General features: G+C 40.3%; 1 protein-coding gene across 7 annotated transcripts in view; it reads left to right on the top strand.

Annotated features, from left to right (window-relative positions):
* VIT (vitrin) overlaps positions 1 to 4,700 on the top strand; it is a 114,258-nt gene extending 109,558 nt beyond the window's left edge. For all 7 annotated transcript variants that reach the window (XM_081264814.1, XM_081264812.1, XM_081264811.1 and 4 more), the window contains 2 exons: positions 1,085 to 1,598; positions 4,105 to 4,700. In XM_081264814.1, the coding sequence (XP_081120940.1) occupies positions 1,085 to 1,598; positions 4,105 to 4,283 (693 nt within the window). In that variant the 3' untranslated portion in view covers positions 4,284 to 4,700. The remainder of the gene's footprint in view (positions 1 to 1,084; positions 1,599 to 4,104) is intronic.
* The last annotated feature ends 21,924 nt before the right edge of the window (positions 4,701 to 26,624 follow it).

The following is a 26,624-nucleotide window of genomic DNA, read 5'->3' as shown; positions in this document are numbered from 1 at the left end:
ACCACTCTCTGCTGCTGGAATCTCCCACAGGCTGTCTGATGGGGATCCTCTTCCTCCATAGGATCAGCTTCCTACCAGCACTCAGCCTCTTGTGCCGCCTCGTCCATGGAAAGTTTTGCAACCTGATTTAGGTTTTTACAAATCAAGAAAAAGATGTATTTCCTGGGAAGGATTAAGTCATTACTTGTTTCAAAATAATTTTTTAATTGTACAGATTCATCCATAGTCATGAAATCAGACATGCTCTGTGACCCACAAAGGAAGGGACAGGAAGAAATGCCCCACCTTAGGAACACTAGCCCAGTCACTTCCAGGAACACACCAACGAGTTTGCTCAATGTTTATTTGTAGCTGACTTGAATTTTTTCTGGAACAAGCTTGGGCACAAGTAAATAAATATTCGTTTGCCTAGAGGCAAGGTTGTCTGGAGGGCAGAGCTTGGGCAGTCTAGTTTGGGGAACTCAGGGATGTCCCTTGTAGTGGAACCTCAGTTTGTTCTCTAACAATGGGGTGTCATCATTCCCCGTGTAGGGTGAGGTGAGGACTGAATGAGAGAATCTCTCCAAGAGCACCTAGAGCGACCCTGATCCATGTGGCTACTCAACAACTCTGGGGCCCCTTCCCAGTGGGTGCAGGTTGCTCTGGAAACATTCCTCAGTCACTTCTTACGTGTGCTCTGTTTTCCCCAAGAGAACAAAAGCTGTCTTTAATTCTCTCATGCGTTGGTGCCCACCAATGCCAGTCATGGCTGGCTGCCAGTACAAATGAATTGAGCTCAAGAGGCAGAAATCTGAAGCAGAAATCAGTGACTTACATCTCCCTGTGCATTCACCTAGCACAAGGTCTTCCCACTGAGGCACTGGCAGCCACAGAGACAGGAGTGAGTTCAGAGATTACTGGAGAGGTCTTTGCCTCAGCAAGTGCCCAGACAGGGGAACAGAAAGGGAGAGAGCCATCAACAAGGACGAGCACAGCAAACAGGAGTCTGTTTGCTTCTTCACCCAACTGGAGGCCCAAGGTAAGGGTGTCAGGTTGGGGGACTTGACCCCTGACCTGGTGAGTGTCCCTCCCCTCTGTCCTCCAGGCTGTGTGCAGAACCAATGGCTTCTACTCGTTCAACGTGCAGAGCTGGTTGGGCCTCTCCAAGACCATGCAGCCCCTGGTAAAGCGGGTCTGTGACACCGACCGCCTGGCCTGCAGCAAGACCTGCTTAAACTCAGCCGACATTGGCTTTGTCATTGACGGCTCCAGCAGCGTGGGGACAGGCAACTTCCGCACGGTCCTGCAGTTTGTGGCCAACATCAGCAAGGAGTTTGAGATTTCAGACACAGATACACGCATCGGGGCCGTGCAGTACACCTATGAGCAGCGGCTGGAGTTTGGGTTTGACAAGTACAGCACCAAGCCCGACATCCTCAACGCCATCAAGAGGGTGGGATACTGGAGTGGTGGCACCAGCACCGGCGCTGCCATCCACTATGCCCTGGAGCAGCTCTTCAAGAAGTCCAAGCCCAACAAGAGGAAGCTGATGATCCTCATCACCGACGGCAGGTCCTACGACGACGTGCGGATACCAGCCATGGCCGCCCATCAGAAGGGTAGGGGGAACCTGGTTCAGCCAACTGCTGAGGCTTCTTAGGGCTGGGAGAGGCTATCCTTGGAGGGCAAGGAAGGCTCTGCTTTTCTGTGCATTGGTTTTGTCTGTGACTCTCAAAAATGTTCAAGGCCATTAGAGGAGCAAATACTGCAGGTGTCTGAGTAGCAAAGAGGGAAGGAGGAAGGGCAGCCAGAGGCTCCCCCAGTGTCTTTGAAAACAGGGACCCTTTCCTTGACCTCCTACATCCTGAGACTTTTCCCTCCAGGGCTTGAGACACTAAAAGGGAATTCTATTTGTCACTTTCTATGAAAGAAAAACAAATCCCTAGCTGTGTTGAAGACACCAATTTGTCTTTAGTACCTTTTAAAGCCTAATAGTGTTCTTTAAGGAAGTCGTACTATGTTTGTAAATTAGATATTGAGGGTTTGGGGGGAAAAAAACCCAAAGAAATTTTGATTCCGAATATTTAAAAGAGATATTTCCATATAAAAATTTCTAAGTTGTCGAGAGAAGGCTCAAAACACAAATAATGAGAGCTGGGGATGTGGCTCAAGTGGTAGTGTGCTCGCGTGAGGCACTGGGTTCGATCCTCAGCACTACATAAAAAAAAAAAAAATGAAGTAAAGATATTGTGTCCGCCTAAAATTAAGAAATAATTATTTTAAAAAAACACACAAAATGAACAAAGTACTTTAGTGTTTAGAAAATAAGTCACATTTATGAATTAATTTTAAATATGTATATAAAACTGTTCTCAAAAGTGCCATAAAATAGCATGAAAATATAACAGCCTGAAGAAACCCAAAATGATAATAATAATAATAGTAATAATAAATGGGCTGGGGTTGTAGCTCAGTAGTAGAGTGCTTGCCTAACAAGTGTGAGGCATTGGGTTTGATCCTTAGCACCACATAAAAATAAATAAATATAAAGTATTGTAGCCATCTACAACTTAAAAAAAAAAGAAAAATAGTAACAATAATAATGATAAAACTGAATCGAGTAGTCAGTGGAACTGGAGACCTCTAAGTGCTAGGGTACAACACTCAATGCAGTGGTCAATTACTTTTCCCTTTTCTGTGCATACTTTTAATATGGGTTATTTTTTCAGGATTTTTTTGTATTCTTGAGAGCTGCTTTAAATCCTTCCTAAGACAATTCTTAGTGAACGGGTGGTGCTGGCTTCCAGAAACCAAAGTATCTAGACAATGCATTCAGGCAAAGTCTTCTCAGGGACTTGCCTTTTGCAGAGTCTGGAGCACCTTCACAATGGTGAGATGGTGATGTTCTTTGTGCCAGTGGTCACAAATTCCCTTGGTCTCACGTCAGCAGAGTCGGTTCAAGGGTCATAAGCTACCTGTTCCAAATCCCAGAGTGAGTGGCAGATGGGCCAGCTCTTGGCTCATCAGCCCAGGGCTTTTTCTAGCACATCTGTCCAAGCTCACGTTCAGTCCCACCCTCACTTATTTCTCTAGGTACCTTCTTTGGGCCTCACCCAGGAAGTGAGGGAATGAGAAGACTGTTGGAATGGGAGCTCTCAGGGGATCATATTCTGGGAAGCTTTAAAGAACTGGGACCAATAGATACAAATTACATGGAGGCGGGTTCCTGTTCAGCCAAACACTATGATTCATCTAAAAATGCAATGAGCATTGTGTTCCTAGGATCATCCAAGTCCAGAGTTAACGACCATCTGTCAGAATTGACAGTAGAAGGTTCTGTGCAAGAGTGGTCTCAAGGATCGAAAAGTTGCATACTGCTCTGTAGTCTTTATCGGGGGATATTCTTTCTTTCTTTCTTTGAGCAGAAGCATGGGCTTGCTCAGTCTAAGCTCAGTTCCCATGGCCACTTGGCCAGCATTTTAAAACCCAAGGCTGGCTTCCCCTAATCGAGACAATATTCAGAGAAAAGAAGCTGGAGAGGAGAGAAAAGGGACTGGCAGCTTATATGCAACATGATGGACAACTGAAAGCATATTAGACCAGAGCGATGTGAAGCATTGATAGCTCCTAATAAGCAGGACGGGGCACCTAGAAGATGAGACGGGCCACTGGCAGAAAGGGGGCTGCAGGGCAGGTGCCTGGGCAGGAAGACCACCCCAGCTTCTGCCCTCTGTTTCCTGGCCATCCTGTGCATCCACCCTGGTTAACCTGAAGGTGGTATAGGAATAGGATTTTGTAGAGTAAGGTCAAGTACCTGATATCCAGCTGCCCCCAACCGAATCAAGAACTATCATAGCAGGCAGTCTCCCCACTTTCCCCACTAAAGATTGTTACCTCCTCTCTGAAGTGGATGTTCAAAAGTATTTCTTGAATGAATGAATGAATGAATGGCCATACCTATGCTTAATTCTAGAACCTAGAGTTCCATGGGAGTTTTTTTTCTTTTGCTTGGCACATTTCTGATTTGGGGTTGGGTTGTGCTGACAGGGCAGCAGAAAAGCAAAGATTCACTAGCAACACTTTTTTCTTAGGGGCTTTTGTTTCACCTGATCTTTGTCCCCACAGGAGTGATCACCTATGCAATAGGGGTTGCATGGGCTGCACAGGACGAGCTGGAGGTCATTGCCACTCACCCTGCCAGAGACCACTCCTTCTTTGTGGATGAGTTTGACAACCTGTACAAATCCGTCCCCAGGATCATCCAGAACATTTGTACAGAGTTCAATGCACAGCCGCGGAACTGAATTCAGAGCAGCAAAGCATAGCAAATGCTGCCCAACTGACTGGCTCTTTGGACCATCCCTGTGCTTTCTGGGGCACCCACAGGGTGGGCGAGTCTTGGGGAGGGCTTGGGCAAACAAGATGCATTTCTGTTCTTTGCCATTGCAGTTCTCATATGTCAAAACTTGGCACTGGAAATATGATCATCGACTTACAGATTGAATCAAAATAATATGTCATTTTTAGGGTGCTGAGGATTTACATTTTGACAGTTGTTTTCAAAATCCATGTTCAGAAGAGAGTGCAGCACTTATTGACAGGCTTAAATGGAGCTTTTGTGAGAATTTTTTATTTTTATTTCTCATAGAACTCTGTAACCCTCAACAAGTTTCATTTTGTCATGACAGCGTAGGAGTTGCTTAATTAAATGTTTAAAAGGATCACATGCGTTCTTTCTCACTGTGTCACGTGTCATGGGGTGCGAGGTCTGTGGTGGGGGCCACCCTCCACTCTTCCAGCCCAAAGTAACAACATACCCACTGGAGAATGTGGCAGGGACCCTGCTGTTCCTGTTGTCTGAATGCCTGCATCGCACTGCTTTTGGAACACTGTCCCTTGAGGAACAAGTAGATCTTGCTTGAAAGTGGTGCTACCTGAATCCCGATTCTCAGGTTCCATCTTAATACCAGTGAAATCCGAGTCTCTGGGAAGAACTGGAATCCAAGTATTGGCATATTTTAAGAGCTCCCCAGTGACTCTTAAAGGTTGCTAGGGTTGAGAACCACTGCACTACCTCTGAGGGATCAGTGTTACAGTCATTTCCTACAAGTTTCCATGCCTGTTGTCCTAAGGGATCCATCTAGTTTAGCAGTTGTCCTGGATTTTTCAATGATAGCTAAATTTTTAAATTTTTTTTTTGTACCAGAGATTAAACCCAGGGGCATTCAACCACTGAGCCACATCCCCAGTCCTATTTTGTATTTTATTTACAGACAGGGTCTCACTGAGTTGCTCAGTGCCTCACTTTTGCTGAGGCTGGCTTTGAACTCAAGATCCTCCTGCCTCAGCCTCCAGAGCTGCTGGTATTATAGGCATGTGACACCACAGAGGGCTGAGAGCTAGATGTTATTATTGATGTTTTTGCATTACAATAAGCTGGGAGAAATCTGGTTCAACTTTCCTTTTTACTTCCATGTTCTGCCAAGAACATACCTGTCAAGATGTGAGATACATGTACAATGGGGAGACATTCAAAAGAATCCTAAAAAGGGCTCACCCAGTGTCTGGGTATATGTGATGTCTAAAACTCCACTAGACTTGATTTTTTTCAGGAATTAGGGTCTTTGGAAAAAAAGTTTTTTTTGTTGTTTGTTTGTTTTTTACTAAGGCTCAATGTTTGCTTGGGGTATTGGAGACTGAACCCAGGGATCTTTTACTACTGAGTCACATCCCTTGCCCTTTTTATTTTTAAATCACTTAGTTTCCAAAGTTTAAATCACTTAGTTGCCAAAGCTGTCCTGGAACTTGTTGATCCTCCTGCCTCAGCCTCCCAAGTCACTGGGATTACAGGTAGGTGTGTGCCACCATGCCTGCAAGTCTCAAAGTTTTGCGATAAGGCTCTGCTAAAAATTTCTGGCCAAAATGACAAGGTCCAGATATTTCTTGTTTTCTTGGGCTTTTTAATCCTTTTGAACAGGACAGCACCTTCATAAGATAACTTTCCCGGCAGCTGCCTCAGGGGCCTGCATGGGTTTACAGAAATTTTCCTATGTCCAAGGATGTTTCAGCCTCAAGGAAGAATTTCCAAAGAACAATGTTGTTTTCTAGTCAAAATACTAAGAGAAGAGCTCCCCTTAGATTACAGAATATAAATATAAAAACTGAAAGCACGAAATCAATTGCTTTGGAAAAAGGTATTTATTCAACCAATGCCTTTGAGGAATTCATAGCCCGGCAGGAAACCACAAGGAAGAATTAAAGCCATATCATCGTCATGGGCTTATACACCAAATGCATGAAGGGCAACTGCAAACGACCTCATAAGAAATAAAATTGTAGTTATGAAGTAAGTGTTTGCCACAGGTTAGGCACTGTTCTAAGGCTTCACACGTGCTAACTCACCCCTATGATTTGCTGAGAAACTCTTCTTATTCACATCTTATAGATCATACATGTGAGGCCTGGAGAGGTCAAGGAACTTGCTCGAGGTCATAGAGTTGGCACAAGGAAGATCTGAAAAGTTCGCATAGGCAATCTCTCTCCAGGGTCTGTACTCTCACCCACTTTGCTTCTTAAAGGGGTGGCACGGAAAATAACCAAAGGGGCTGCCCAGGGAGTTCTCTAGAAAGTTTGACAACTTAAAATATACATCCTGAGGGTACGTTAAATGTACAAAGTGAACAGAGACTGTGAAATGTCCAGGGTAAACTCCACTCTCCCCATGATTTGCCCTGATTTCCTGCACAGACACCATGTCTCACTTAAGGGTGATTTTAATCTCTAGTCCACAGTCCCTGTAGTTTCCGGTACACAGCAGGCTCTCCTGTCATCTTGATACACTCCTACTCATTCTCCAAGTCTCAGTGCAAATGGTACTGCCTCTGTGGACCCTTCTCTGACTTGCTCAGACAGATTAAGCTCTCTGGCTACAGGATTTTGACCTATTTATTCTCCAGAGACTTCTTTGGTCCCTTCTCACTAAAGGATACAAGCCACACACATTATCAAGGACTTGGAATCCAGACAATGGAAACTTTGAATTTAGGTCACCTGATAGTGGACAACCCCCAGTGCAATGGCAACAGTAGTATGAGAGGCAAAGATAAAATAAGAAGAGAGAAGCAGGCTGTGGTGGCTGGAGGAGAAGGGAACTTAGGTCCCATTCACAATGCACTCCCTCCGCTGTCCTCCTCAGGTTTCGTAGAGTATGTTACAATCACCGTCTTTCTAAGGTCAGAACCCTCTTTCCACTCTGTTTCTCTCCTGCTCTCATTTTCTCCTGCAGAAATGGAAATCCTTGTTGGCTGTTCCTTTGCTGGGCTTTGTTTAACCAAAATTAGTAAGTGCCTACTGTGTGCCAAGCACTGCGATACAAAGATGAATGAGGCCTGATCCCTGCCTGAGCTTACAGACTAGCTTGAGAGATGGGAACGCGGAGAGCAGCTCACCAATGTGACAGGTGACAGGCAAGCTTGTGAAGGCTTCCTGAGCTGGGTTTTCTTGAAAGATCCCAGTTCATTCAGGCGAGGAAAAATGGAAAAGGCGTCTCAGTAGAGGGGTGGTGGAAGCAAAGGCTAGGAGGCGTGAAGTAGCATGGCACCTTGCAAGACTGACAGCATGAAAGCCAAGGCCAGGGCACCAGGAAGCAAAGCTGGAGACTCAGGCAGGGGCCAGGCCGTGGAAGGCTGTTACTTAAGGTTCTCTCGGTGGCAAGTAGCAGAACTCAATTCATAGGAGCTCAAGCAGAGGGGGCATTTTTGGAAGGAAACTGGATTAACTCATGAACTCCAGGCCAGGGAGACAGTAGGAATAAGGGACAAGAGCAGGAAAGGAGACCAGATCACCCTTATATTCCACCCTTCTGCAGAATGATCTTTATTTGGAAGTTTGTGAACAGTTTTGGAGATAAAACAGAAGGAAACTTCCCTCAACTCAGGGACCAACCCCACAACTCAGCCCCCATCATCAAGGCCACCTGGTAATCCAGGTTTATGTGGCTGATAGGGCAGGAGCGCCCATATCTCCTACCTGAGCACCTACAGTTAATACGTTTTTTGAAGTTCCTTGAAGCATCAAGTCAACTTTAATCCCAACGAATGCATGTCCACAGGGCCCAAGTTTGGAAAACCAATGTGGGCTGCTTGTTGGCCTCCTCACTCGGTAGTCAATCTCTGTTTTGCTTGAAAGCTTTATGTACGAAAGCCAAGAACTGTCTCTCCAAGATGCCCTGTCACTTCTCTTGGCCTTGCAAGATGTTGCTTTTTACACACCACTGACTACCGCAAAGCTGTTCCCATGGCCAGGGATGCAGACATGATGCTCCTGAGATCCACTTCTACATCCATCAGAAGGCTTAACTGAGGAGAAATGGTCTATTTAAATCACCATCCACACAGAAAACAAATAAGGTTGAAAAGACCTCAGTTTCAAGGTAGTTTTCTTCTTTAAACAAAAAAAAATTCTTTTTAATTGAAAAACATTGAGCTGAATTTTCTCCCTGCCACCCCTCTTACACAAACAGGGCCTGTAGGCACTGAGCTGCCCAAGTAAGCAAATACTGTCGTTGGCTTGGCAGCCGAGACTGCTAAAACATACAACTCCGGCTGAATAGCTCCTTTCTGAGACTCCCCCAGCCTTGTGCTTGCTTGAGGTGAGCAGGGTGTATTCAGGTTAATGGCAAATGGAATCTGGATTCCTCACAAAGAGCCTTTACATGACCAGCCAGGGCACAGAAACCCACAGAGCTTGGAAGCCATTGAAACTTCTCAAAGGCCAAAACAAGGCCCAAGATCAATGTAATTGTTGTTGGTCTGACATCCCAAAGGCATCAGTAAAGCTGTATCCTGATATCATGGTATTGATTTTTTTCAATTACCTTAACACTTTACAAGTCCTCCTTGGAACTGTGGTGAAAGGAGTTCTTTCCAACCTCAATAGGAGGGTTTGTGCTGCATTTTAAAGCCAAAGAGGGATCAGGGAAAGTCGAAAAGGTTGCAAACCACTGTGGTAATGACTGCGATATGCACCAAGCAAAATAAATGAGCAGACAATTTTCTAAAGGGCAAAGTGGCAGTGTAATTTATTTAAAAAACACCCTCATTGAACTTGGGGACAACCGCAGCATGGAAACTGCAGGGGACATTTCCAGTTCTGTGACCCACACACAAGACCTGGAATACCACATCCCTGTTTCCACCTTGAGAGAAGGGGGCATTCTCCTGAAATGGAAAATCCATTTTTCATCCTGGAAAGTTCTAATCCTGATCAGTCAACAAAGATCTCTGGAAGCAAATGCCATCAAGCCATGGCAGCCTCAAGGGGAGTCGCCCACCTGGGCAGCAATGAAGATCGTCCTGGCAGGGCCTTCAGCCTTGCTCATGAGCAGATTGGGGGCATCCCTCAGAGAACCCCAAAACACCTGATCTTGCAATATGCTAGTGAGGACAAGCCAATACCACTGAGCAATTTCTGTTCCCATGTACCCACAGCCTGGAGAGGTGTAGGGAAACTTTGGTGACAATAGGAATGCCAACCGCTGACATCGGTTATGATTCCCCAGGGTGCCATGAGCTGAACTCTAGAAGCTTTACCCTAGTCACTGAAAACACACAGAATCCATGCTGATGAGAAATTGAGTTTCACAACCATCCTTTTGGGAGAGACTATCTTATATGACAATCAACCATAATTGGATATTATCATTTGGATGTGAGGTGTCCCCCAAAAACTCATGGGTGAGACAATGCAGGAAGACTTAGAGGTGAAGTGATTGAGTTAAGAGAGCCTTAACCTAATCAGCGAATTGATCCCCTGACAGGGATTAACTGAGTGGTAACTGAAGTCAGGTAGCATGTGGCTGGAGGAGGTGGATCCCTGGGGGGGCTGTGCCTTTGGGGTATATATTTTGTCCTTGTTGATCAGAACGCTCTCTCACTCTCTGCTTTCTGGTGCAAGGTCTTGAGCTGCTTTCCTCCTCCATGCCCTTCTACCATGATGTCTGCCTCACTTGGGCCCAGAGCTATAGTGTCAGTCATCTATGGACTGAGACTTCTGAAATCATGAGCCCCCAAATAAACTTTTCCTCCTAAAATTGTTCTTGTTAGGTCTTTTAACCACAGAAGTGAAAAAAGCTGACTAAAACATTAGGAGTCCACCATGTGTATTTTCATAACTCATCACATCCTCAGTATTTCCTGTTTTCTGAGGAGGACAGTGAGACACGGAGGTTGAGGAGTTGCCTACACAGCAGGTAGGAAGGAAAGCTGGGCTATGAACCTGGGTCTCCTGACCGCGGGTTTGATGCTCTCTTCATTACAGAACAGCCACCTTGCCCTCTCTGCCTGTTCCTCCCTGATCACCTGCCAGTCACCACCGCCTTACCATCAGCCCTTCCACCAGCTGCCATTTTTCACACAGTAGAGAAAACCACCTGTTCAGCTCCACACATTTTGGGCCTATATTTTTGCTATGCCTCTATTTCCCTCCCTGCAACCTAGACTCCTAGATCTTGGAAGGCTGGAAAGTTACTTAGAAGTTGTTGGTTATCTTTTTCCCTGTGTCCCTTTTCTCACCAGCTTGGTGAACATGGGTCCATCCACTGGCAGGCTCTTAAAAATGGTTTCACACAAAATGTGTGGCAGGGACTATCGATGCTCTGGGCGGCTTGGGGTAAAAAGGAAAAGCATGACCCCTGATATGGAATCCCCTTATAATTTTAAAGAAAAGCTATTTAATTAATACATTATTTCAAATTCAAGGGGCTCTGGTCATTTTTTAAAACTAAGTATATTAGAAACAAGCTGTTCTGAGAATTTTTTTCATGACCAAACTCTAACTGTATCTCAGAGTAATTTCCTTGGGTACAAGTCAGTTCAGGGTTGTGAGGCACCCTCCAATCCAGCCTCCATGGTTAAGACTTTTCCCATCCCCGATTCCTTCCACAGAGCACAGTGAAGTGGAAGCCACTGGGCAATGGCTCTGCCCTGGAACCCTGGCAATCCTACACACCTCCACATGGTCCATGTGGACAAGGCCCAGTTGCAGCCTGAACAAGTCTTGTGCCCTGAGATCATCTCAGGGACACTGCAAAGGAGGCAGTTTGTGAGGAGCCACTTGGAGCTTTCTATCTTGTGGGAGGCATCCACCAAGCACTTTTCTTTTCAGTCTCCTTGGCTTTAGTGAGGCCTAGGCCTTTCTTTCCACCATGCTGTTCCCTAGGAGACAGCTGCAGGCTGCACAGTGAGCTCTCTGCCCTCTAGAATGGCTACCCCTCTACCCACAAACACGGCTCTTTCTGTTTTGGTGTCCTGGGGCACAGGGAGTTGACACTGTGTTCATCTTGCTTGGGCTACATTCGCCATAAACTGTCTGAATCCACTTGGTCCTGTGTCTTTGCCTGCCAAGCCTGCGGCACAGTGGCAAGCCTGCCTAGCCATGGTAGTTTCACCGTCATAGAGACTGCTTGACCACAGGACAGCAGCTGTTTTTTGTTTTTTTTTTCCCAGACACCCTAGGAAGCCTTCCTTACCAAACTCTTGGGAGGTTTAAGTTTTTGAAATGGGGTCTTGTTAAATTGCCCAGGCTGCGTTCAAACTTGTGATTCTCCTTCCTCAGCCTCCCAAGTAGCTGGGATTACAGGTGTGCATCACTGTGCCCAGCTCCAATAAGTTTCTGAATGTCCCTGATCCTGCATATCATTCACCCACTCCAGTTGCAAATGATTGTCCAGTGAGTGGGGAACTTTTTCTTACTGAGAAACAAAGTGCATTTTGAAGAATTCTCTCTTCTGATCTACGATTGTTTGCAATGATGCTGCCTCCACCATGCTGGGCTGGTTGTCCTGGAAACATTTTGGTTGGGATGGTGTATAGTTTTTACATGGGTAGGTCAAGTAATAGTGACTACCTGAAGAATCAGTTGAAGAAAGACCCTGAGGACAGGGCTTTAATGTGTTAAAATTGATTGTCCATGTCTGTCATGGGAGAGGGATTGGGCAGTGTCATTTCCCATAGTTGGTATTTACCCATCTCTATAGTCTAAAGAGGAAGGCAATATCCTGAAAAAGTGCACTTGGGATTAAAAGGGAGGTTTCTTTGCTTTTCTTCCAGAATATGTCATTGCCTATAAATTCTTCAAACAGACCTCTTTATTTTCTGGAAAATATTAGGGATGGAGAATATTAGTCTTACTTTAGTTTGATTTCTTTTCTAAGGAGGCTTCTAAATAAACCACCTGGAAACATTCATAGCTTGAACCAAGAGGTCTTTGTAATATGTTGCTTTTGGTTACCAGGTCCAGAATTCTCTACAGTGAAGTTTCTTGCTGAAGGTTAGGCACTTTTAACAATTGCCCTAAAATCAGGAGGTCAGGATGAGGGAAAATGCAGCTGAGAAACTGGTCCATCCAGAGGGGGTTTTGTGTACTTGCATTACCTTGGCTGCCTTCACATCTATTATCCCAACCAAGTCCCACAATGACAATTCCAAGCAGAGTTTATAAAGGACAAAATAGAGACTCAGAAAGGAGGTTAAGTAACTTGTCCCAGGGTCACACATTTGATAAATTCAGAGTCAAAAATCAAGTCTATCTTCAGAATTATTTAAGTAATGTTAAAAGGAAAACCTCTGACAAATTAAATTTAGCAGCGTTTAATTGAACAAAGAATGATTTGAGAACTACACAGCCCTCAAAACCAGAATGGATTCAGAGAAACTCCAGAAGTGCAATGTGGTCAGGCATTTATGGACAGAAAACAGAAATGAGGTACAGACAGAGTTGAACTGGTTACTGCTCGGCATTTGCCTTATTTGAACATGGGCTGAACAGTTGTAATAGACTGAAGCTTAGCTGCTATGCTTGGCTGAGACTTAGCCATTTGTTACAAAAGTAAGTCATTTAGTTTACATACAAAGTTATGTAGCAGTTCATTATGTAAGAATGTATGGTGGCTTCCTACAGCCAAATTTGACCCACTTCTAGTAAATACAAAAAAATTATACATCAACACTTTGAAAAAAATAATTAAGGTTTGCTCCTCATAGATGAAAACATAGAAAACTAATAAGCTAAAATGTTGTGAAACAAAATAATGTGAAGTTATGAAGGTTAATTTATAAATTCTGAATAATGAGTTAAATGAGAGATGCCTAAAATGTGAAGTCAGAAATATGGAATTAAAGAAATCTGTTTTAGAAGAGAGGTTTTTTAGTTTTGAAGCATGGAAACATAAAACATATTTTTATAATTCATTAATTCATTGAAACTTCTCAAATAATGAGATAATAACAACTTTCCTGGATAAAGCAATAAATCCCACCCTTTCCTCACTGAAGAACATATTAGGGGCTGGGGTTGTGGCTCAGTGGTAGAGCACTTGCCTTGCACATGTGAGGCACTGGGTTTGATCCTCAGAACCATATAAAAATAAATAAAGGTATTATGCCCATGTACAACTAAAAAACCATTTTTTTAAAAAAGAACATATTAGATCTTCCTAGTTTTTGAAAGCAGACCACCACCAGCAGGATCTAGGAAAGCACTAGTACCTCTTACATTTTTCTCCTGGGTTGGAGAAGGCACTGCAAGTACTCTTTCTGACCCACTGTCACAAGCATGTGTAGAGAACCTATCAGAACAGACTTCAGAGGGGCATATATAATCAGCAAAGAAGTGTCTTGAGATCAGGCAAGTAAGTGACAGTCTGATCCATCAGAAGGGAAAGAACTTGTAGCAGATGCCAGGGACAACACCTAGTGCCAGAGAACTTGGTAAGTACTATACATGGGAGGTGGTAAAAGAAGTCCATTTGATGATAACTTGTATTGTCTTGGTATTCTTTTTTTTTTTTTTTTTTAAAGAGAGAGGGAGAGAGAGAGAGAGAGAGAGAGAGAGAGAGAGAGAGAGAGAGAGAGAGAGAGAGAGAGAATTTTCATATTTATTTTTTAGTTACTGGCAGACACAACATCTTTGTTGGTATGTGGTGCTGAGGATCGAACCCGGGCCGCACGCATGCCAGGCGAGCGCGCTACCGCTTGAGCCACATCCCCAGCCCTTGTCTTGGTATTCTGAGCACCTAGCAGGTGACTGTGGGACTTCAGCTCTCACTTTGAGATGACCTGAACTACAGATAACCATGAAAATATTCACACCATGTATCTGAATTACACTTCCTTTTCCTACATGATAGAAGTATGTAGTTTTTCTACTATACTCTGTTGATGTAGTGAATTACGCTGATTTTCAAATATTGTGTTCTCTCATGACATGGGGAGGGTGGAGGCATTCTGCAGAAGACAGCACACAAGCTCGCAGGTATCTCTTATTCTACAATCATGAGGACCCCATACTCATAACCTATCTATGTCAGCTTACCTCCTGTGATACTGTGATACAGTAAGAAATACATATTTGATCATCTCCCCAGTTCCTGGCAGAGAGCATTTAAAAATTCTTGAAATAGTTCCTGAGTGCTAGGGGTGAAAGCAGTATCTTTAATCATAATAAGCCCTCTCCAGCCACTTCTAACTTTATGCTAATGAGGTGACTCCTTGAGGTTGGGGTCTGATTGCTAGAGACAGAAACACGTGATCAGAGGGGGGACTTTCAGTCCCAGCCCATAATTTCTGGAAGGGAAGAGGGACTAGAGAGTGAGCACAATCATCAGTGATGTAATCATCATGCTTACAGATCTTCCATTAAAAATATACTAAATGATGGGGTTCAGAGAACTTCTGAGTAGGTGAATACTTCAAACCACAGACAGGACATAGAAGTTCCACACCGCCTCACCATATTTTGCCTACGTGTCTCTTCCACTTCATTATTCTTGAGTTGTATTATTCTTACTTTAGAACTGGGGATTGAGAACCCAGGGGCTCTTTACCACTAAGCTACATCCCCAGCCTTTTTTTGATTTTTTTATTTTGAGACAGGCTCTCACTAGGTTGCTCAGGCTGGCCTTGAACTTGCCATCTTCCTGCCTCAGCATCCAGAGTCACTGGGATTACAAGTGGCAGATGTAAGTGCAGTGCCTTTCTGACTCAAGGTAGACAGTGTCAGAACTGAAATAAATCATAAGACACCCAATCAATGTCCTCAGAGAACTGGAGAATTGCTTGGGCAAAAAAGGAACACCTGGTGTCTGAAGAAGCGTCTTGTGAATAGAGAAATAAGTTTTTTCATTTACTTCCCAAAGGCCCATGCTACACATCGTCACATTAAGGATTAGAGTTCCAACGTAAAAACTGTGGGGGTGGGAATATAATCCAGTACACAGCACTGTCAAAAGAGAAAAGTTCTGCTGGGTACAGTGGCACTGGCCTATAATCCCAGTGGTTTGAGAGACTGGGACAGGAAGATTACATGTTCAAGACCAGCCTCAGCAATTTAGGGAGGCCCTAAGCAAAATAAAAAATAAAAAGGGATAGGGACGTGGCTCAGTGGTTAAGCATGCATAAATTCAATCCCTGATACCAAAAAGAAAAATTAAATAGAGAAAAGTTCTAATTAGTACTGCCCTTGCTCTTTTGTCTTGAATTTGGATAAATTGCATTATGAGAGTCATCTCAAGACCAAATGAGACAAAAAACTCTAAAGATGGCAGAAAATATAGACAGACCCTGGGTCTTTAGTAATGAACAGTGGAACCACTATCAACAACTGCCTTCCTTGGGGCTTCTTGTGATAAAAGAAACCCCATCGAATAGGCCATTATTGGTTGGGTTTTCTCAAACTTCAGACTAATTCCATTGGCAGGGATGCACTTGTTCATCTAAACACTGAAGAAAAGTAGTCTTAGTAATAATGATCGAACACTCCAAGGATAGGATAGGCAATGTGGCTACACTCCATGACCCAGTCTGTATTATTGTCATTCAGTTTACATTTGTATCTACAAAGAGATTTTAAACTGATGAGAAACCCGTCCACTGACTATGATATCAAAACCCAAAATATTTTGCAAACTCTTCCCAATGACATGAAGAAAAGAAGAGCTTGGATAAAGCAATGCAATTTGAGGAGAGGGCAAAGCAAGAGCCAGTGTTTGTTCCTCCTGCCTAAAAGCAAGGGAAATGGTGAAGCTGAGCACTTTCCTCAGTGATTGACCTGGGATTCCTCAGATGGGATTCTGGGAAAACTCCTGCTTTTCCTAAATCCTGGCTGTGGGGAATTGGGTGTAAAAAATGAATACTTCTTTGGCTTGCACTGTTTACTGTTTGTGAACATAGAGTCCCAAAGTGGGTGTCATCTGTTAGAACTTTCCCTTGATTACAACACTGAACACTTCCTTCATGCTAATGCAAGGTGCCTTCGACAGGTGTGATTCAAATAGCAAGCAGCAGTGAATTGGCTTGAGCAGGACTAGTCTTGCTAACTGCCGAGGGGTTGAGAAGAAGGTAAAGAGAGAGTCTAAGTCTTCCATCCTCTGAGGCAAGAAAACCTTGGAGAGACAAGGACAGGAAAAGCCCTCCTCCTTGGCCTTTGTGGTGTAGACAACTAGGTGTTTCCAAAGAATCCTGAGAGATGGCCATGCTCCCCCACCCCAACTTTTGGAACTGCCATCACAGATAATTTTAAACTAAGAGGCCTAATAAAGACAATAACACACATGAGGAGGAAAACAATAGAATAATTAGAAAAGGTTTAAAGAATGTGTACATGACAGAGAAGTTGAAAAAATTAGGACCCTGTAAGTAGATTCATTCACAGCAAAAACAAAAAGGACTTCCTGAAACTTGAACAACAAAAGGAAAGGGGGAAAGTCATGCATGAGATTTGAATTAGTGGCCAAAATGTGGAAGAAAGATCTCAAATCATGGATCAAAAATTATTCCTTAACCAGAGAATTTTTAAAAGATCTACCCACTTCCAGACAAAATGAGCAAGAGACACGCAAGAGAATCCGAGCCAGCCATCAGACCTTTCCTGCAACACTAGAAACTAGAATATGGTGAATGTTTTTCAGGCCACTGGACATAACCCCAAATAACTATGCCCAACCAAGACAACACTAACTGGGATGAAAAAAAAGAGTTGTGGCTAACCAATGATTCAGAGAATTTATAACCTCATCGAAGGAAAACACCGAGAACCAGAATAAGAAGATAAAGCAAGCAGAGGAAAAAGAGGGTGAGCAACAAACTGTGATAAACCCAAGAGACACAAAGGCAAACCAAAATGCACGAATCAACCCTACATTACAAAGAACTGTCCCACCTGAAATGCTACAATGCCCTCTTAGGAACTACAGATACAAATGGTTCTTTATCAAGATAATGATGGCCTGTCTGGAAATACACAAGCTAAATGCTGGGCACTGATTACTGATCAAGAAGACACTTACTCTGGAAATGATAATTGTCTAGAACTTTGGAAATTTATATCAGTAAAACTTGAGAAGCAGACAGAGGATGGGAAAGGAGAGTAAACATATCTTTAAGTATTTATTTTGGAAGTTGAGCACAGTAGAGCACACAATTAATCCCATCAGCTTGGGAGTCTAAGGAAGGACGATCACAAATTTGAGGCCAGCCTCAGCAACTTAGCAAAGTCCTAAGCAACTTAGTGAGACCCTGTCTCAAAATCAAAAATAAAAAAAAAGGCTAGGCATGTTGTTGCTCAGTGATAGATTGCTCTTGGGTTTAATCAGTAACATTTAAAAAAAAATTTTAAAGTATATTTGGGGGAGGGAAGGGGAGTCAAAGTATTCTAAAAATTGCATTTTGGGGGTTGATGGGGGAGATAAGAGGAGGACTACTATGATTCTTTTTCTTCATATAATAGTAGGTAAATATCACTTTGATTATTAAGGCTAGAAAAGGGAAGATAATTTTTGGAAAAGTGCAGTACAAAATCCACATTAAAATGAGAAAAAAAAGAATGAAAAATAAAAAAGAAAATAATGTAATAAACCAAAAAAAAAATGAACATAATAAAGAAACAAAGTAAGTGTGCACACTGAACACATTTACTAAAAGGAACTACCAGGTCAAAAAATAAAACCCCGAAATGAGGAGCTTATAGAAAACACCCTTAAAACAAAGGGACAAAGAACAGTTGAAAATAGAGTAGAGCATGAGTTATCTACTAGAAAAGGAAATACAAATCAAAAAGCATAAGATAAAGATGAAAATAAAGATAAAAGTACAATAAATGAAGTTATAAGTCTAATAAATGTGCATATGCCCAACAACAAAGAAATATACAAAGCAAGAGCTATTAGCAATGTAAAGAAAGTTTAATAAAAAAAATTTTCACATATTTCTTTTATTACTGGCCAGCTCTCAGAAAAAAAAAAAAAAGACTAACGCTATAGAAGAACTGAAAAACAAAATCAGTAACTGTCTCACTGATATTTAAAAAGACTTATATCCCTCAAATTGAAAATGCACATACAATAAACAGGTCCACAAAACCTTTAGAAAAGCAACAATAAACTTGGTCTCAAATGAAACCTTAAATTTTATAAAGATTTACAGAAAACTGAAACATATCATAAAATTGTTTTTGAAAAGTTCTTAACTCCATGAAGATTAAGAAACACACATATATCCAGGTATGATGGCACACGCCCTATAATCCCAGCGGCTTAGGAGGCTAGGGAGGAATATTGAAAGTTCAAAACCAGCCTCAGCAACAAGGTGAGGTCCAAAGCAACTTAGTGAGACCCCCATCTCAAAATAAAAATATAAAAAAGGCTGGGGATGTGGCTCAGGGGTTAAGCACCTCTTGGTGACAAAAAACACGTATAGATAACTCTTGAATAAAAGAATAAAAATTATAATTCCACATGAAGAAAAAACTAAAAGCAGCATAGTCCTGTAGAAAAAGTAGAAACCTAAATTCTTTTTTTTGCAAAATATAAATGATCAAAGTTAATCCAAAAAGAGGACATTCTGAACCAAAGATAGTGGGAAGGTGATTAAAGATCCCACCTTTAAAAAGGCTACAGAACCAAAAAAATTCTTCAGCAGAGTTCCATCGAATCTAACAGATAATTTCAAGGAACTCTAAACTGTAGAAAAAGATGAAAAGTTTCCCAACTTAAAGAAAAAATTGTTCTTTTTAGATATACATGACAGTGGAGTGTATTTTGGCATAATATACTTTCATGGGAATATAACTTATCTAATTAGGATCCCATTCTTGTGGTTGTACATGATGTGGAGTTACCCTGGTGATGTATTCAAATATAAGGATAGGAAAATTATGTCTAATTAATTCTACTGCCCTTCCTATTCCCATTCCCCTTTTTCTAATCCAATGGACTTCTATTCTTCCCTTCTCCACCCTCCCTTGTTGTGGGTTAGCATCCACACATATCAGAGAGAACAGTCAGCCTTTGTTTTTTTGGGATTGGCTTATTTCACTTAGCTTGATATTCTCCAGTTCCATCCATTTACTGATTCCCCAACTTGTTTTATGAAATAAGTATAACTTTCCAAAAGCTGTATTAAAAAGTGTGATACACATAAAGTACACAAATAAGTTAGATGAACTTTCATAAACTAAACAATATGATGTAAACAGAGACAAACATGACCAGCACTCCAGAAGGCCCCCCACACTCCCTTTTTCAGACATAGCCTCCTTCCCTGCCACCAAGGATAGACACTTTTCTGATTTGTAACAGCACAGATTAGTTTTGCCCACTTTTGAGCTTTATATAAATAAAAAGTATACAGTACTACTTTAAATTTGGCTTTTTATGCCTGATATAACATTTGTGAGATTTGTCCATATATTGCATGTAGTAACCGTTCATTTTCATTACTGTATATTTCATGTTAATATTAAAAAATGTATTCATTCTACAGTTAACAGACTTTTGGGTAGTTTTTGAATTGAGGCTATTACAAACAGTGTTGCTACAAACATTCTGGCACATAAATTTTAGTGAACATATGTTTGCATTTTATTGGGTATACACCTAGGGGTAGAATTACTAGATTCCATGGTATGAATATTTTTGTATTTAGTAAAATCTGCCAAATTGTTTTCAAATATGTTTGCATCAATCTACACCCTGATCTGCAGTGAGAGCCCTCTGGTTACTCTCACATCCTTGCCAAACTGTGTAATTTTTATATCTAATAAAACAGCTCACTGAAGAAAACTAGATTAATATCACTTATGCATATGCATCTAAAGTTCTAAATAAAAAAGATCAGTAACTGAAACATAGATTTTAAAGAAAAGTCCAACACATTATGACAAAAAGGCTTTATTCCAAGGAGGCAAGGGTATTATAATGGCAGAATTTATACATATAATTTAGCAAGTCAGCAATTTTGATCAGCTCTAAAGATGCTGATAAGTCATTGGATGAAATTCAGTGGCCATTCCTAATAAAATATCTTGGCAAAATGGGAAAAAAATGATTTGAATTAGACAAAGATTACTTAATAAGGAGCAACACAAATATCCTAAATAATAAACTACTCAAAGCATTTCAACTAAGGTCAGTAAAAGACAATAATGTCTGTCACCATTATCACTCAATATTTGGTTGGAGTTTCTAGACAATTAAGATTTCAGAAAAGGAGAGAATTTGTCAAACATTAGAAAAGACAAGATAAGATTATTTTTGTCAATGTCAGAATTACATTTCTAAAACTCCCAGGAGACTCTAGTAAAAAAAAAAAAAACCTGCTAGAATTAATGAGAAGATTTAGTAAACATATATAATAAATTTGTTGAATATAAGTATACAAAACAATACGTTTTGTCTTTGTTCTAAGATCTTAGAAATGAGAAAAAAATCACTCATAATAATGACCAAAAGGTCAACAGTCATAAATTTAATAAGACAGAACTTAAATGAAGAAAATTCAAATCTTATTTTGAGATATTGATAAGATATGTTATTAATAAGATCTGAACAAAATAAGATGTTCTTAGATGGGATGACAATATCATGTCAAACTTCCCCAAATTAACTTTCAGCCCCTGATTGGGTAAAATTGGGATTAAAATGTCATAAATTTCAAATGCTTGAGAACAGACAAGAAAGGCAGTAAAAAGAATAGCAGGGACTGGGTGTGGTGGCTCAGACCTGTAATCCCAGCAATTCGGGAGGCTGAGGCAAGAGGATTGTAAATTCAAGGCCAGCCTCAGCAATTTAGTGACTCTCAGCAAGACTCAAACTAAAAAATAAAAAGGATTGGGGGCGGGGGAAGCTCAGTAGTAGAATGTCCCTTGGTTCAACCCCAGTATTCAAAAAAAAAAAAAAAAAAACACAGCAGAGAGTGAGATGAAAAAAGTTCTGCTCTACCATGTTATGAAACCATATTATAAAGCCACTGTAACTGAATCCATATGAAATTGCCATATAAAAAGTTTAAGTGAAGCATATTGAGAAATAAATCTCATTGTACATGAAACATGTGAAAAAGTCAGCATTTATTGGGAAGAGTTTCATTTAAGAAAGAGTGCTGGACTGGCAACCTACTTGGGAAAAATAAAAATTAGATCTATTGCTTACATTTTACAAACATGAAAAATCAAATGCAGTAAAGACTTAATTGTAGAAAATCAATAACAAAAAGATTCTCCCCAAACCAAAAACTACAGATCCATTCTAGTTGACTACACATGATACTCATGAGCGGAGAACTTATTACAGAATACTTGAAGAGTTTACAAGTTATTGTAAATACTTATACAATATAAAACAGTATTAATATGCTTATATACTAATATAGTTTTGAATGGCAGAAGGTGTCATAAATACAGTCAACAGAAATATTATATAGAGTTGGAGAAAAAATAGCAAATAATAAAAGAGGTTTACATATGAAAAAAGAGTACTTATAAATTTAAAAAAAAGTGAAACATGGGAAAAATGTTAACAAAATGAAAAAAATTAAAATTAATAAAAATTTAGAATGTAAATTTAAACATGCAAATATGCAATTCATTTAAGAGAGAACTGCAAGTGGGTAAATGCTATACAGAAAAGGTACCCGTTAAGGTGGTTAATAAAGAGTTGGAGAATATTTGCGACCAAGAGAAAAAAGGCTTTAACATACATAACATGAAAAAGCTCTTATAAACCAGTTAAATTAAAAAAAAAACACAAGGGGAACAAAATAAGAATAAAAATGAGAAATAAATGTACAGGTATAATTATGAATATTGTGGTAGGCAAAAGTCTCAGATGGCTCCCATGAACTTTAACCCTGGTGTTCCTTCCATGACGATGCCACATTACAAGGCAAGGGGACTCTGAAGACATAACTAAGGATACTAATGAGTCAATCTTCACACATCTGGGTGTGCCTAACCAAATCACAAGAGCCTTTTTAAAAGCAAAGCGTTTTCTCTGGCTAGAAGCAGAAGAGAAAACAGTCAAAGTATGCAAAGATATGATAAACCCTTGCTAACTAATTGAAGGAACTACGCTTAAGGACCAGAGCATAATCCCAGGAGCTGATTGACAGCCAACATAAAGATAACTTCCACCCTACAACCTTAAGGAGCTTGGAAGTGAATTCTTCACCAAAGCTTTCAGGTAAGAGTCCACCCTGGCAAATACCTTTGTTTCAGCCCTGCTGGGACCTGAGCAGAGAGCTCAAGGGAATCCACTTGAAATTCTAACCTACAGCATTTTGAGATAATAAATGGTTATGTTTTAAGGCCCAAATTTGTGGTAATTTGTTATGTGGTCACAGAACACTACTCACTCATGAGACAATCCAAATGATCAAGTAACATGGAAAGATATCTAGATTTATAGTAGCCAAGAAAGTGGAAATTAAAATAACACTGAGAAATCGCTACACTCACCAGGCTTAGGGTTTTTCTTTTTCTTCTTCTTTTAAGTGTTATGGTATCCAATGCCAGTAGGTATAAAGGGAAAAGTGTTTTTTACACATTTATTGATAGAAATATAAATCTTTCCAGCATTTTTAGGAAACAATCTGTCAACATGAATTAAAATTTAAATATACATATCCTTGAATCCGCATTCTACTCCAGGGAATGTACTCCTCAGAAGTAAAACCATCACAATATATACACAATATATATATATACACACACACACACACAGAGAAATGCTTATTATAATAGTAAAAACCTAGTAACAAAGGAAATACCCATTAATCTGGAAGAGGTTTGATAAATCATGGTATGCTTATTATAATAGTAAAAACCTAGTAACAAAGGAAATACCCATTAATCTGGAAGAGGTTTGATAAATCATGGTAGAGTAATATACAACTATTAAAAAGAACAAAATAAGAACTATAAGACTTAGAAGGATTACCATTATAGATTGTTGAAGGAGAAGTGAGATTCAGAGAATATATAATTCTATTTATTTATAGCACATGGCCCACTAAAAATTATCTATAGATTATCTAGATTGTGTATGTGCTAAAAAATGGAAGTGACATATATGCAGACTTATACATATATGTATGTATAATGCTCATGATGAACATTAAATTTTTAAAAAAGTAAGCTGTAGAGTAATATGTAGAATAAGACAGCTAAAACCCCTAATGTAGTAATTATGGATATATATTTGTATGAACAATTAGAAAGGTACATATTAGGGAGGAATGAAGGGGTAAAGTGGGAGTTATTTTGATGTTATATGCCTTTCATTGTTTTGTTTTCAAATTAACTGTATTAATTTAAATTGTCTTACTCTTTTCATTTGTATCACCTTTTTCCCCTTTGGCAGTACTAGGGATTGAACCTAGAGGCACTCTTGAGTGAAATCCCCACCCCTTTTTTGAGACAAGGTCTTGCTAAGTTGTGGAGACTGGCCCCAAACTTGTAATCCTCTTGGCTCAGCCTCCTGAGTAGCTAGGAACATCAGTGTGTGCTATCAGAGAAACGTCAAATAAAATTTATTTTTTTCTTCAGCACTTCTTATTAAGATTCCATATATTTTACTTGTCAGTTCTCCCAGTGGGCCTTAAAGGTATTCAGGTGAAGACTTCTGTTCATGACTGACTGCCAGCCCCTAGAATTGTCTGGTGCACAGCAAGCACTCAAATGTAGGACGACCAGGGAAGGAAGGGATGCCATTAACAGGGTTGAGTGATACTTCCTTCTCTCCTACATGCTCCATTCAGTTCCCAGATGAGCAGCACGTAAGTGTGCAACATGAGAATGTTCCCTTGAGCATTCTGCTGCACCTGCATGTGAGGCCCAAATTCCTTCCCAGCCGGGCATCAGTAGAATCATATCCACAGATCTAAATGCATGTGAGCATTATCTAGGGACTGGCAGGGATTATTTTTCTTTATTTTTGATGATCAGGATAGATGGGCTCTCCGATTACTTACCAACAAATACTTGAATTCTTCCTATAGGCAAAAGGCTGAGAGAGAATAGAAGAAAAACAAACATGATCCCTGCCTAAAGGAGCTTATAAAGGCAGAAGCAAACAATTGTGAACATTTTGTTAGGTGACAAATGAGCAGTACCTAATATACAAAATCTGATGGTTGAGGATGGAGGAGAGTCAAGACATTCAGCAAAATACTCATTACCTATGCCCCATGCCTTGGGGAAAAAAAATCCAAAAGATTTTGAATGATAATATATATACTTTTTTTTATACATTGAAGGCACAAAATTGCCTGGATCCACAGTCAAGTTTGAAAGTAAAATCATTTTTACCTCCACAGAGCCATGATGTTTCTAAAGATAAAGAAGTCTGTCTGTAAACTTGGGTGGATGGGTGGATGGGGAACACCTGCAATCAGTAAGTAAGTAATCTATAGAAATAAAGGAATTCATTGTCTTGCTTGTTGAAAAGAATGACCTTCGGAGTACAGGTGTCTCTTCAATATGGTGATTTCATTTCCTTCAGGTATATATACCCAGTGGTGGGTTTGCTGAATCATACATACATTACTTGTTTTACAATTTTCTGAAGAACCTCCATAATGTTTTCCATAATGGCTGTACTAATTTACAATCCCAACAGTATGTAAGAGTTCCTCTTTCTCCACATTTTGACCAGCACAATGGGATACTATTCAATCACAAAAAAGCATGAAATCCTGTTATTTTCAATAGCATAGATGGACCTGGAGAACATTAAGTTAAATGAGGTAAATCCGGCACAAAAAGACAAACACTGCATGCTCTCATTCATGTGGAATCTAAAAAAGTTGATTTCACAGAAATTAAGAGTAGAACAGCATACCAGACCTGGGGAGAGTAGGGGGAAGATGAGGAGAGGTTAGCCAACAGGTCACTGTTAGATTTATATAGGAGGCTAAGGTCTAGTGTTCTATGGCACAGCAGGGTGAATATGATTAACAATGATGATCACTCTCTCTCAAAATAGGAGAGGATTTGGAACGTATTCACCATAAAGAAATAAATTTAAAGTGGTAGATATATTGGATAATGATTAGTTCAGGGTGATTAGTATATGTGTAAACTATACCTCATAAGCATGTACAAATAACATGTGCATAATTAATTTTTTTTAATTAAAAAAGGTGGGATTTTTTTTTGCGGGTTTGTGTGTATGTGCATCAAACCTATGGGTACTCTTCCTCTGAGCTACATCCTTGGCCCCTTTTAAACTTTTGAGTTTGGGTCTCACAATCGTCCTTGTCTCAGCCTTCTGAGCTACTGGGATTACAGGTGTGTGTCACTGTGCCTGGATTGGAGCTGTTTTTTGAGGTCAAAAGTGATCATCTTTCCAGCCTACTTAAGGAGAAATGGAAGACAATGTAGCCCAGTTTACAGGGCTAGCTGTTTTTTCAGTTTGGTGTGGTACTTATTTCCACAACTTCACCCAAGTTATTTAGCACCCAAAGTAAACTTTCTGATGAAATGACTTTTGCTCTAGAAGAAGTTATCTTTATGTATGAAAAATTACAGTCTTGTTCCCAATTCCATAGGAAGGAGTAGTTGAAAGTCTATATAAATTAACATTTCAGCACATTATATAAAATCCATAAGCTTATTTCTACAACTCATGATTAATGTAAAAGTTTGCTTTCTGTGCAAACTTTTTTTTTAATGTTTCCAGTTTTAGAATTCTTATATGTGAGTGATTTTCGAGTTTTCCTACCACTATCCTTAATTTGATGATTCTATTACCTATCTTTGGTTTGAGATTATAGATTAGTAATCTGGAACATAACACTGGATCTTACGAGGGCAGAAAAAAAATATGGCACATGAATTAATAATACCAATTCTAGTACTCCAAGTGCTAGTTAACATGTCTAATTGTGGGATCTTCTTTACATGACTGGGCTAATTAGCTTTCTAAAGAAGTACACAGGAAAACTCAATGTGGAGTGCATTTAGACCAGTCTCTCCCATGTAAGGTAGGTGACTAATCACCAAGGATGAGAGAATTTTCTAAGAAATAGTAGGATATTGCAGATTCTGCACTCAAATAACCTGATCCTTCGTCAAGTTTGAAGCCATTTTTAATCTAATATCAATCAGTCTAATATCAACTAAGACTAAGGGTGAACAAAGTTTTTGTAGGAGTTAAGCGATACTTAAAGTGAGTCATTTTCTCTTTGGCACATTTTTGGATTGTTGTTTGGTTTTGCAAGTACAAAGAATGTACAAAATTAAAGTTTCTATCCCGAAGGGCCAGAAGAGTAGTTCAGTGGTAGAGTGCTTGCCTGTGTACAAGACCCTGAATTCAT

The sequence above is a fragment of the Spermophilus citellus genome (genome assembly GCF_964194105.1).
Source record: "Spermophilus citellus genome assembly, chromosome: 13".
Taxonomy (NCBI): Eukaryota; Metazoa; Chordata; class Mammalia; order Rodentia; family Sciuridae; genus Spermophilus; species Spermophilus citellus.
Note: the sequence above shows the minus strand (reverse complement) of the source record. Positions and strands in the feature narration are given on the sequence as shown.